General features: G+C 43.7%; 1 protein-coding gene across 4 annotated transcripts in view; it reads right to left on the minus strand.

The window, feature by feature from the left end:
* Positions 1 to 13605, minus strand: part of LOC130290414 (cytochrome P450 2G1-like) — a 54316-nt gene continuing 40711 nt past the window's right edge. For all 4 annotated transcript variants that reach the window (XM_056538039.1, XM_056538040.1, XM_056538041.1 and 1 more), the window contains 7 exons: positions 10876 to 11025; positions 9985 to 10145; positions 8626 to 8802; positions 6674 to 6815; positions 4887 to 5074; positions 3923 to 4064; positions 1 to 426 (listed from right to left, as the gene is read on the minus strand). In XM_056538039.1, coding sequence (XP_056394014.1) covers positions 245 to 426; positions 3923 to 4064; positions 4887 to 5074; positions 6674 to 6815; positions 8626 to 8802; positions 9985 to 10145; positions 10876 to 11025 — 1142 coding nt within the window. In that variant the 3' untranslated portion in view covers positions 1 to 244. The remainder of the gene's footprint in view (positions 427 to 3922; positions 4065 to 4886; positions 5075 to 6673; positions 6816 to 8625; positions 8803 to 9984; positions 10146 to 10875; positions 11026 to 13605) is intronic.

Genomic DNA, 13605 nt, shown 5'->3' on the forward strand with positions numbered 1-13605 from the left:
ATATTTTTTATTATCCATAAGGAGTGCCATAGCAAAAACTTAGCTTCAATGACAGTGCCCATTTAACTTCATGTAGCTGAATTTCCACACCAATGTTTTCTGCCAACTTCTGTGCGAAAATCCCACAATGTAAATGGGACCCAATAATCAAAAAGGCTGAGCAACAAGGCTGCAATGCATTATAAAACTGAAAAGCCAAAAAATGTTACCATGAACTGCATGGGAAGACCAAAGTGCATGTGACCTAGCGAGGTACAAATGACAGCTCATAGCTAATGGGGGCATTTAAGAATCCGGCCATTTGTGGAGCAATATCAGAGTCCGTGAATTTAGTCGGTGAAGTCAGTTTAAAGTTTTGCAGAATGGTGGTGAAAAAGATAAAAAGCTCCATTCGGGCTAAAATCTCCCCCGGGCAGATTCTCTTTCCTGAAAAGAATAAATAATAAAGGATAAACAAGTCAATAATGGAGTCTTCAAATCAGGATCCAAGAAAAATTATTTAAAGGGGTACTCCGGCAGAATTTTTTTTATTTTTTTATTTTTTTTTTTAATCAAGTGGTGCCAGAAAGTTAAACAGATTTGTAAATTACTTCTTTTAAAAAATCTTAATCCTTCCAGTACTTATTAGCTACTGAATACTGCAGAGGAAATTCTTTTCTTTATGGAACACAGAGCTCTCTGCTGACATCACGACCACAGTGCTCTTTACTGACATCTCTGACCATTTTATGAACTGTCCAGAGTAGACGACAATCCCCATAGCAAACATATGCTGCTCTGGACAGTTCTTAAAATGAACAGAGATGTCAGCAGAGAGCTCTGTGTTCCAAAAAGAAAGGAATTTCCTATGCAGTATTCAGCAACTAATAAGTACTAGAAGAATTAAGATTTTTTAATAGAAGTAATTTACAAATCTGTTTAACTTTCTGGCACCAGTTGATTAAAAAAAAAAAATAAGTTTTCCACTGGAGTACCCCTTTAAAGATTAAAGAGGTACTCCATCCCTAGACATCTTCTCCCCTATCCAAAGGATAGGGAATAAGGTGTCTGATCCCTGCTGCACCTGAGATTCGTTTAAAGCATCGGGTGCAGCGACGGAGGCTCATGACGTCACGGCCACGCACTGCTGGTGACGTCACAGCCAAGCCCCTCAATGCAAGTCTATGGGAGGGGGCGTGACGGCCGCCACGCCCCCTCCCATGGACTTGCATTGAGGTGGCGTGACCGTGACATCACGAGTGGGGCGTGACTGTGATGTCATGAGCCTCCGCCTCGCATCGCCAGTCATCTGGTGAAGGAGTTCCGCAGCCGAGATTACAGGGGTCCCTATATGTCTAGGGGAGGAGTACCCCTTTAAAGTGTCCCCCAGTCAAAGATTTAAAGGTTACCTCTAATTATGGTCCCGGCAGCAGGACATGAGCTTTCATTTTATGTCCGCTTCTGATTCTATGACCGTCTCCAAAACTATTCGTCTGCACATCTCGCTAGTTTCGGAGCAGGTGACAGCTTTAAAAGCGGACACGAAATGTAAGCAAATATCCTGCTGTCGAGGCCACAATTAGAGGTACACTTTAAATTTATATATTGCTCTTACATCTACAAGGACATTAGTTTGGTGTAGAATTTCCCTTCGAAGCTCAGCTCTTTGGGCTGCAGTTCCCATACTCTTACAAACCAGCCAGAATAGGAGGGAGGGAGCGTCTTCTCTTCCGACCCATCCTGGCAAAGCGTCAGGCTGTGAGTACAGGGACCGGGCCCCTGGATAGTAAGATAGTCAGGAAGAGGGGAAGTGGGTGGGGAGATGCTAAACACAGCTTTACACTGAAGAGTATGGAGGGTGAGGGGGCAGTAGTCCTGTCAGGGTCTAGCCTTGGAGGGGGGGGGGAGTAGTCCTGTCAGGGTCTAGCCCTGGGGGGGGGGAGTAGTGCTGTCAGGGTCTAGCCTTGGGGGGGGGGGGGGAGTAGTCCTGTCAGGGTCTAGCCTTGGGGGGGGGGGAGTAATCCTGTCAGGGTCTAGCCTTGGGGGGGGGGGGTAGTAGTGCTGTCAGGGTCTAGCCCTTGGGGGGGGGGGAGTAGTGCTGTCAGGGTCTAGCCTTGGGGGGCGGGGGGAGTAGTGCTGTCAGGGTCTAGCCCTGGGGGGGGGGAGTAGTGCTGTCAGCTCCTTCTCTGACTGCTCTACCTCCTTCTACTCTGTTACTTATTGCCAGTCAGCAGGTTTAAAGGGGTGCTCCATTGCCCCAACGTTCGGAACATTTAGTTCCGAATGCTGGGTGGGGGCTGCGGGGGACTACGGCCACGCCCCTTGTCACGTCACACTACGCCCCCTCAATGCAAGTATATGTGAGAGGGCGTGGTGGCTGCCGCGTTCCTCCCATAGACTTGCATTGTGGGGCGTGGCCGTGATATCACAACCCCTGCAGTCCGCACTCTGGGGCAGTGGAGTACCCCTTTAACCCTTACATTGCCTTGTACCTGCAGTTAGTGTAACTGTAATCTATGCAGTAAACAGTGTAGGTCTAGGATTCCACACAGTTATTTTTTTCTGGTGCTTTTTGGAATACTGCCCCTGCAGTTGTTGTGCTGAAGCCAGAAGTGTATTTTTCAAAAGGAATGGAAATACACTTCTTCCTCATGGATCCACTTCTGACTTTGGCTTAAAGTGGTAAGAAAACAATTTTTTTTAAATCAACCGGTGCCAGAAAGTTAAACATATTTGTAAATTACGTCTATTTAAAAATCTTAATCCTTCCAGTACTTATCAGCTGCTGTGTGCTTTACTTTCTTTACTTTTTGAATTTCTTTTCTGTCTGTCCACAGTGCTCTCTGTTGACACCTGTCCATATCAGGAATTGTCCAGAACAGGAGCAAATCCTCATAGCAAACCTCTCCTGTTCTGGACAGTTCCTGACATGGACAGAGGTGTCAGCAGAGAGCGCTGTGAGTCAGACAGGAAAGAAATTCAAAAAGTAAAGAACTTCCTCTGTAGTATACAGCAGCCGATAAGTACTGGAAGGATTAAGATTTTTAAAGAAGTAATTTATAAATCTCTTCAACTTTCTTGCACCAGTTGTTTTGAAAAAAAATAGTTTTCCACCGGAGTACCCCTTTAAGAACTCACATAGGGAGAGATTAGATCACTACATCACTACAATTGCTGCACTATTCCCTGCTGTCACATATTCTCTGGCTGCCTTCACATGTGTGTAATATAGGTGCCAGTTTGTGTCCATATTACGGATGCAAGTCCCAGCCAACCAATGACTTGATGACCCAATTGGACGACATTATGGATTATTGTGATGCTTTCAGCTCAAGTCATTAGACCCCCCAGTCGGCTGGGACTTGCCTCTAAAATATGGACACAGAGTGCAGCTAAAGGTTATGTTTACATGTGCTGCATCAGCTGCAGATCAATGGGAGGGTGCTACAAGCCAAAATTTGTGCTGAATTACCTTGTGGAAATTCAGTTCTGGTAATTCCTAGTGTGGACATATCCTTATAGTGGAAAATAATAGTTTGTAAAGGGGAAGAGACTTTTAAAGGGGAGAGGGTTAATAAGATAGCCCCGCCCACACATGGGGTGCCAAAAAATAATTCTGTACCCAGGCATTCATGACCCAAGGATCGGCCCTGATCAAGATTGCTGTACTGCTGTGTATATATAGTAGTTAAGTAAACTTGTTTTGTTTGTCTAAATAACATCGGATATATTCGTCTATTTAAGGTAAACAAAGCATGAGAAATAGACTGAACTGCGTGAACAGAAGCAGATGTGACCGTAGGTCCTTATGAATTAACAAAGTCCCCCCTACAGATTTCTTTTAAGATGTTATAGCTCAGTCCATCTCTCTCATCATGTGACTCTATACACTGAGGCAGTCAAATGCTTTGCTATAACGGCACCGACATTTTCCAGGTCCTACCTGCCGAGAACGGCATCAGGGCGTCATTCTTCATGAATTTTCCATTCTCATCTAAGAAGCGGTTCGGATTAAACGTGCACGGAGAAGAAAATTGTTTGGGGTCACGATGTACGGTGCAGAGTAGAGGGTAAATAACCATGCCCTTAAAAAATTCAAATGTTAATTACTAAAAGTAAAAAAAAAGGGTACTATGTTTATAAATAGCCACATTTCCATCCAAAAATGAAAACTATTGAACAATTTGGAGCATGAGCATTGAAACATTGTACAACAAAGAACGATTGTCTGGATTCTGATTAAGTGCACATTGCGTGAAACGCGTAAGAAGTTTTTACTTCCTGTATTAACCTTGGTGTGAACAACGTTCTTCAATAAAAGCAAAGACAAGTTAAAAGCATCGCTATTGTGCTGTACAATCCTTCTTTGTTGTATATTTCACTGAACCGGAGACGAGACCGGCAGGTTCCGGGCACAGGCCTGCTTTTGAGGAAGGGGTGAGCTGTTATCCTGGTAAACATTGAAAGATTGTAATATACCAAAGGAGACGCAACAAATGCAAATGATTCATGAAAACTATTGTCTACAATGTACTACATTGCAATCACAGGAGCCACTGTTACATACAGTAAATGCACCTTTAAAGGTGTTCACCGCCCCTAGACATCTATCTGGTCGTGGGGGGTCCAGCTGCTGGGAGACCCCGCGATCTCCGGCACCCCAGTAATCCGTGCCGGATTACGAGTGACCACCAGGGTCAAGCCCCCTCCCATAGACATTAATGGAGCGGGGTTTGGGAGTACTACCCCTTTAAATTACATTAAAATCAATGGATTGAATGGACACTCTAAGTCATCTAGATCAGTGGTCCCCAACCCAGTCCTCAAGGCCCACCAACATTCCAGGTTTTTTTATTGAATGACTGCCAGTTTCTTACTAAGCTGACTGACAGATAAACAAGTGTTACCTTGGGAATATGATATCCTCTAAACTCAATATCTCTGGTCACCATATGAGGTAGATTAAGAGGGAGGACATCCCCAAACCGCTGGATCTCATTTAGAACCGCCTGCGTATAATGCATTGTCATTCTATCTTCAAAATTCGGGGTCCGTTCTCGTCCAATCTCTCGATCGATCTCTTGCTGGATTTTAGCTGAAATCAGGGATACATTGTGAAGTATTCCATTATCATGACTTGAAAGTTGAGACTGAGATTCCATCCAGTGCAGGAAGATAGTGCTTTAGCTGCGCTCACCCGAGGAGTAGAAATAATATTTGCCTGAATGCATGGACAGCAAAATAATAAAGACAGATAGGTTTAGTGTTACAGTGATCAGACAACGTGTTTCGAGTGGACAGCACCCCTCTTTGTCAGGTCCTAGGGCCTATCTTTCTTTAATATTCTGCTACCCGTGTTTGGTTAAATATTAATTCCTGCTTCTCCAATGAGCGCCGCTTAAGCATCATCTTCCTGCACTGGATCGAATCTCTGTCTCATCTTCTCACCTTTGTGAGCACAATGTTGTGCTCGCATGTTTTTTTTGTCTGGTTATTTGAGTGGAATTTGCAGCAAAGGCTCTGAACGAAGCCTCTGATGTGAACTTCAAAGGGGTACTCTGCCCCAAGACATCGTATCCCCTATCTAAAGGAAAGGGGACAAGATGCCTGATCGCATGGGTAAAGCCTCTGGGACCCCCTCCATCTCTGTACAGTACCCGGCGTTCTGAACACTATGTTCAGAACGCTTAGTGCGGGTGGCCATGGTCGTGACATCATACCATGCCCCCTCGGAACATCACACCATGCTCCCTCCATTCATGTCTATCACGCCCCCTCCCATAGGCATGAATGGAGAAGGCTTGGCTTGAAGTCACAACCACGGACGTCCTCACCAAGCTTTCTGAACAGATCGTAGGAGTCCCAGTGGCAGGACCCCCGCGATCAGACATCTTATCCCCTATACTTTGGGTGGAGTACGAATCTAATGTGAATCCAACTTTAGCATACATGATGGCATGATCAGACTGAATAGATACATATAGCTCTGCATAGGAGCTATCGACACAAAACAATAATATATTTTGAAACAAGAAAAAATAAAAATAATTAATTTACACACAAAAAAACATAAAAAACATAATGGTAAAATATGGGTATCACAGACTTTTTATCAATCTATACACAACCAATATCACTCTCCGAGGGGAGGTGAAGCTGTGCCAAGTGAAAACATAGACACAGAGCTCAGCTGTATGTTTCTGCCTGCTCACTTCAGTGATCGGTGGAGGGGGGGGGGGGGACTTAGCAACTTGACCCCCACCAATTGAAACTCCTGTCACAAGATTTCACTTTTCAGAATTAAAAAAATGATTATATTTATTCCTAAAGACCAAGCTCTACTGGTATTGAATGCTGAATGGGCTAGTAAACCACATGGTTTTACCTTAAAAACCATCACCAATTGAATTAAATTGGTGGGAACATGGGAAAAACCACCAGTTTTCTTTGACATGTCATGCTTTTATGTGGTTCTACCTAGAGAGCATAAATAAAAGCTACACTGGAAAACCACATAGTGGATTCCACACTTATTCTGAAGTGGAATTTCCAGTGTCTGTGTGAACATGCCCTAACCGGATAGATCATTGGGTATTTCTCCATTTCACGTATTCGTAGACTCTGACACCTCTGTATATCAGAAATCGTCCTACATGAAGTTGCGGTACAGGCATAGAAGTTCCTCCTTACTCACCTTGTATGTCAGGATACCTTAGTAAGATGAGCAGGCCATACCGCAGGGTGGTGCTCACCGTCTCTATTCCAGCTAAAAACAGGTTATGAGTCGTCACTAGGAGATTTCTTAGATTAAAGTCAGTGTTAGGTTTATTCTTCTCCTGTAAAGAAATCACAGCTTTGATTGTACAATAATGACTATTTAGTTGGTCAAGGAGTTTTTCAAGATATTTCATGAATGTCCTAATTTTGCTCTGAAGTGAGATGATGATGTCTTTACAATATTGTGGAGTTCCTTCAGTAGATGGATCCAGAAAAGGATAGGTTATCACTGAATGGTTGGTGAGGGTCCCACATTATTAGCAGATTGAAAGGGTAGCTGCGTGAAGATATCTAACCATTGGACAATGTCTGGTATTGCAGTTGAGAATTAGTCTAAGGGTGGCTGAGCTGCAGCAGTACAGTTACACTTATATGGACAATGTTTAGCCATGTACTACAGTGAACTGACTACTGAAAGTGCTGCTGGGCCTAATTTTGGGACACCCATTATTTGCACATTTATGGTCCTTACTAAAAACTGGCAAGGAATGTAATATGAAAAACCTCTTATGACTGCACTTCATTACATCTATTTAATGGAGAATTCTTGACATGTCAGAAGATAACATCAATACAATTACCGTATTTTTCACCATATAAGACGCTCCGGCATGTAAGACGCACCCAATTTTGAAGGAGGAAAATCTAGAAAAAAAAGATTCTGAACCAACTACAATGTAAAGTATAGGACGGTGATCTTCAACCTGCGGACCACCAGATGTTGCAAAACTACAACTCCCAGCATGCCCGGACAGCCGTTGGCTGTCCGGGCATGCCAGGAGTTGTAGTTTTGCAACATCTGGAGGTCCGCAGGTTGAAGACCACTGGTCTAGGAGGTAATACTCACGTGTCCCCGCCGCTCCGGACCCGTCACCGCTCGTCACCGCTGCCCTGGATGTCGCCCTCCATCGCTGTCTCCGGGGTGTCCCCGTCGCTCCGGAACGTCTCTGCTGCCCGGTATCCGCACTATCCGTCGCCGCCATCACGTCGCTATGCACGATGACGTGATGATGACGAAGGAGAGCTCCGGCCATGCTGGGGATCTTGGCACGGAGCAGACACCGAGGAGGCAGGAAAGGTCCCTCCCGGTGTCCTGTAAGCTGTTCGGGACGCCGCGATTTCACTGTGGCGGTCCCGAAAAGCCCGACTGAGCAGCCGGGTTAGTGTCACTTTTGCTTCAGGTGCGGCGGTCAGCTTTGATCGCCATGTCTGAAGGGTTAATACAGGGCATCACCATGATCGGTGACGTCCTGTATTAGCCGCGGGTCCCGGCCGGTGATGGCCACAGGGACCGCCGCGATAGGACAGGGTTTAAATGTGTATTTGCCGTATAAGACGCACCAACATCCCCCCCCCCAGTTTTGGGGGGAAAAAGTGCGTCTTATACGGCAAAAAATACGGTAATCAACTGGGACCACCACCAATGTAAAGGGGTTTTCCCAGCTGACAAAGATATCCCTCATCCACAGGATGGGTAGGGTCACACACAGTGCAGACATAGCATATATGGCAGTGGGAAATACGTGTGTGCAGTGAAGGGTAGAGGTGGGCCATGTGTCACAGGTACGTCGGCCTCCGAACCTCACAACACACAGGGCTGCAGCAAGAAAAGCCCTGTGTGTCTGCTCATAGTGCATACCCAGTGTATTTCCCACTGCCCAACACACTGCATATGCGCTGTGTGTGACCCTACCCGATAGGGGATAAAAAGCTGATAGGCTAACCCTGAGTTCTTGAGAACTTTTTCTCTTTTCCAAAAATTATTTGAACACCAGTTTAAAAATATTGGTAGTGTTTATACTCAGACTTGTTCATAGAATATATGAATGTATTAAAATATATATTTTAATATATTGATAGTTACCCTACCTCTTTTATTTTGATGAGGAAGCTGTCAATGAAATGTCTAGGTGAGCTGGGATCCAGGTTCTCCAGACTAGCCTTCACCCTGTCATTTATGAATTCAGCCAATTCTTCTGAGATGGTGATCATTCTCTGGTGAGGTCCTGGAATATGGTTCATAATTGTGGGAAGAATGGCCTGCAGCTGGAAAGCCATAGAAGAACATGGAGATGGAGATGGGAATAGAGAGGATCACAGTCACTGATATAAAACTTTATCTTGTACCGGCATTCAGATTGTGCCAATAGCATTTTTTAGAGCTTAAATGGGCACTCAGATTAAAACTTATTTTTGCTATTGCACTCCTTATGGTAAATAAAAAAAATCTTTCTAATGTACTTTGCTTAAAAAAAAATGAAGGTTTCTATGTTTTATTTTTATTTTAAAAAGCTGCCACTAGGTGTCTCCCTACTTGTCCAGAGCACATTTCCCCCCATCTTTTGCACAGACTTTGGACTCCTGCTGGCCTGGCAGAAGCCCAAAATCAGGAAATGCTAAGGGGATGTGTGCAGCCTTATCCAATCATAGCTCATCTCACACACTGAACTGGTCTGGGCTGTGTGTAGCAGAGTGGGGGAGGATGTCCCCCCCCCCCCCCCCCCACCTGTATGGCTTCAGATGATGTCACGCCTGCTGGTGAACGCCCCTTCCCAGTCTGTGAATCTGACTGAGCAGAAAATGCAGAGCAATATCAAGGTAGAAAACTAACAAATAATAAAAATAGAAAGCAGGGGGCGGTTTATCATGATGGGGGCAGTGAACTGGGAGGATTATTACATTTAACAAGATCATGAGAGGTACTCTTTAAAGGAAATCTGAAGCTGTATTAGTTGCTATGTCAGTGAAGGAGGGGCTGGGAGGGCGACAGAGGAGTTGTGTCAGACTGTGGCACTTGAACGGCTAAACTCCGCCTCCTTGACACTGGTTATCCAGTTATGATTTCTGCCAGGCTGTGTCTGGCATTGAACTGGAGTGTAAAGATAAGTTTACCCTAAAAATCTACCAGGGCTGTTGGGCTGTCTTTTGGGCTGTCTTTTGGGCATCCTCATCTTATCAAAAAAGAGTCTACCCTTTGTATTCTAATTCATGTAGGCCCACAATGAACAACAACAAATAGAGTACCTTACAAGACATAGTGGCAGATCATGATGTTCCTTTCGGGTACTGGGAGAAGCCACGTTTGGTCCAATTCGTATTCGTTGGGTAGTGAAATCCTGTGAAGGACCCCCCTCACCAGAGGCACTGCACTGCTTACTACTGTAACTGCACGCATGCTGTCCCCTGGATGTGATACCAGCATGCAGGTTGTAATACTTCTACTCTTACCTGACCCCAGGAAGAACTTGCGATGTGGAAAGCTTCTTCTGCAATGGCAAGTAACTTAATAAACCGTTCATCCTTGTACTCAAAACGGTCTCCAAAAATGACTGCACAGAGGGCATTGGAAAAAGCATCCATGAGCTTCTTATCAGGATCAAAGGGATGGCCTGGAATGGAAATGGACATTTCACTCAATCTGATTCAGTGTAGGGGGTACGGCGGCTTTTCCGTGCATCTTGTGGTGTTACACGAGATGGGATAAGGTCAGTAGAAGTAAAAATGGTACCCAGCACTAATCATTCTTTCAAAAGTGAAGGTTTATTAATCCATATGACGTTACAGGGACGTGTTTCGGCAAAGGTGCCTTCCTCAGCTGTCTGCCTTAGGCAGACAGCTGAGAAAGGCACCTTTGCCGAAACGCGTCCCTGTACCGTCATATGGATTAATAAACCTTCCCTTTTGCAAGATTGGTGAGTGCTGGGTACCATTTTTACTACTATTTCACTAAATCTATCTGCTATCTGTCTGTCTAGCAGTCTGCTTCCAGTTTCTCTCTTCAATAGACCAGGCATTCTCTGCATAAATTTGGATTGTTGGATTAAGATAAAATCGGGTAGGCCGTAATATATGAGTGACTATAATACTTCATGCCTATAAACGAAGTGCATAAATTGCCATTTCCAGTTTCCTTTTCATAAATAATTTGTATTCCCTTTTTCATCATATGCATGAATGGGGTTCCACATATCTTAAAACTTTGGCATATTGGAAGTGTTCCAAAGTTCAGCAAACAGAAGAGAAGTTACATCATAACCATAGAAAGCCACATTTTACTGCAGAAACTATTTGTAGATTGGTTTATGTCCAGATTTGGGGCTGGTACATTACATGTCTTACCATTTGATTTCTTAAACTCTTCCACAATGCATTGGGCTTCTGTTTGAATTTTATTCTCCATACTTTTCTTTCCAAAGCCGAAGCTCTTCAGTGTCCTCACAGTAAAGGTTCGGATGAGTTTCCACCTTTCGCCATTGCTTAGACTGATGCCTGAAAGTGAACATCTAAGAGTGTGATTTTAGCTAAAATGGGTAGAATAAATAATAATTGTGATTTTTTTTCCTTATCCTCTACAATGATTTGAGTATTGTTATGTTAAAAAGGGGAAACATATGTGATGTCCCAGTACGGGATATAGTCCGTACAGTACTAGGGCCCTGTCAGGTTGAGTCCCTCTGTGTCCTAGGGGCTCTACTGTAGTGTCTCCCCCATGGTAGTATATAATGTATAGTGTTATGTGTGTTATGTATAAAGGACCTTTAAGGACCTTTGAGTTAGTCACATGATAATGTGTCCACATGATGTGTTTGTTACCCAGAGAGCACCAGATAACCAGGTGACCTGCAGCTTGACCTATGGGTTTCTTGCTCAGCCCCCTTTATAAGAGGGGCAGCCATTACAATCTCTCTCTTCGATCCTGAGGAACAGTAAAGACCAGACGTCTCAGAGCTAGTGTCCAGCATCTGGAGGCCTCAAACCACCTACAACCACATACCAGAAAGTCAAGTCTATGTCTGCTGTCACTATCTACAACCCAGTCCAGTCTAAAGTCAAGTCTATTATAGTCAGTGTGGCTGAAATAAAGTCTATCAAAGTAACTAAAAGTCCCAGCAAGCTGCAAGATCCTTCTGTGATACTGGCCACCTCTCTGGGATCCTGGCCTAACTGTGAAGACTCTTTCCATTTGTCTACCTCAGTAAAGCTACTGTTAACCATTACCTGGTCTTGGACTCTTATTGCCCTGCCTAACATTGGGATAGCGGTACTACCGTTTGGGTGGTTACCGGGAAAACCACGCCCTGGCATCACAAACATTTAGGGGTTAATAACACCTTGCCCCTGGGCTACAACATCTGCCCCCTTCACCACACCATCGCACCTTGAGACACCCCGTGGCTTCGCCACACATAGATGCAGAAAAAACTAGATCTTTTCGATACATTTTACTACTCTTTATGAGAGTAGCTATAGAAGGTACAGAAGTGGTAGTTACACCTTGGCCCTGATGCTAGAAGCCCCTAAAACCTCTTCCACATACTGTAAGACACCAGTATTGTATATGCCATATTTTAGGTGTGGTATCTTGTTATCACTAGTGATGAGAGAAACTCCTGAGCTGCTGCTTGGTTTGTATCTGGCTAGCTATAAACATGCATAAGATCCCCCTGCTTTTTCACAACCAGCTAAATACAAGTCAAGCAGCAGCAGCCTAGTATTACCAAGGCAGAGAGGGCCATTGATTCCGCTCATTCTTGCCCTTATAACACTAGTCTGTGGCCAGCGTAGATGATACCCCCATACACTTGTGATGGTGGGTCCATATGAGGGGGGTAAAAATAAGGGGGTTACTTTTAGCAATAATACAGGCTAACACTAAGGCCCTTTTTAGTAATGGATGCCATCAGATCATAAGGCTGCTCTACTGAGCCTGTAAAGTAAAAAAAGAAAAAATACACACAAGACTAGAATATATACACATATTAGATAAAACATTACTTATCTTTAACTGGTGATTGGGTTAATTTGACTGTGTGTGCACGAAAGAAGTGGGGTACACAGTGGAGGGCTTGTAGATGTAGATTTGTATGATACACTCACCTTAATTTGTTAACTACTTGATGTTTCTATCTCTCCAGTGTCCTGGCCCCTGTATGGCTCATCGGGCATCTGTTTATATAGTAGGCTGAAAGGTGTGTTCTAGGGGCATTTTGCATGGCTTCTTTAACCCCTTAAGGACCAAGCCTAGTTTGACCTTAAAGGGGTACTCCGGTGAAAAAATAATAATTTTTAAATCGACTGGTGCCAGAACATTAAACAGATTTGTGAATTACTTCTATTTAAAAATCGTAATCCTTCCAGTACTTATCAGCTGTATGTTCCACAGGAAGTTCTTTTCTTTTTGAATTTCTTTTCTGTCTGACCTGAGTGCTCTCTGCTGACGCCTCTGTCCATGTCAGGAACTGTTCTGAGCAGGAGAGGTTTGCTATAGGGATTTGCTTCCACTCTGGACAGTTCCTAAAATGGACAGAGGTGTAAGCAGAGAGCACTGTGGTCAGACAGAAAGGACATTCAAAAAGAAAAGAACTTCCTCTGTAGTATACAGCTGCTGATAAGTACTGGAAGGATTGGGATTATTTAATAGAAGTAATTTACAAATCTGTTTAACTTTCTGGCAGTTTATTTAAAGAAAATGTTTTCCACTGGAGTACCCCTTTAAGGACGAGGCCAATTCTATTTTTGCATTTTAGTTTTTTCCTCTTCGCCTTCTAAAAATCATAACTGTTTTATATTTTCATCCACAGACCTATATGAGGGCTTGTTTTTGCATGACCAATTTTACTTTGTAGTGACATCACTCTTTATACAATAATATGTACGGCGCAAAAAAAAAATATTATTTATGTGGGGAAATTGAAAATAAAACAGCAATTTAGCAAAGTTTGGAAGTTTTCTTTTTCTGTACACTTTACAGTAAAAACTACACATTTTCTTTATTCTGTGGGTCAATATGATTAAAATGAAACCCATGTTATATGCTTTTCTATAATTGTACCGCTTTAAAAAACTCTC

The sequence above is a fragment of the Hyla sarda genome, chromosome 9 (genome assembly GCF_029499605.1).
Source record: "Hyla sarda isolate aHylSar1 chromosome 9, aHylSar1.hap1, whole genome shotgun sequence".
NCBI lineage: Eukaryota > Metazoa > Chordata > Amphibia > Anura > Hylidae > Hyla > Hyla sarda.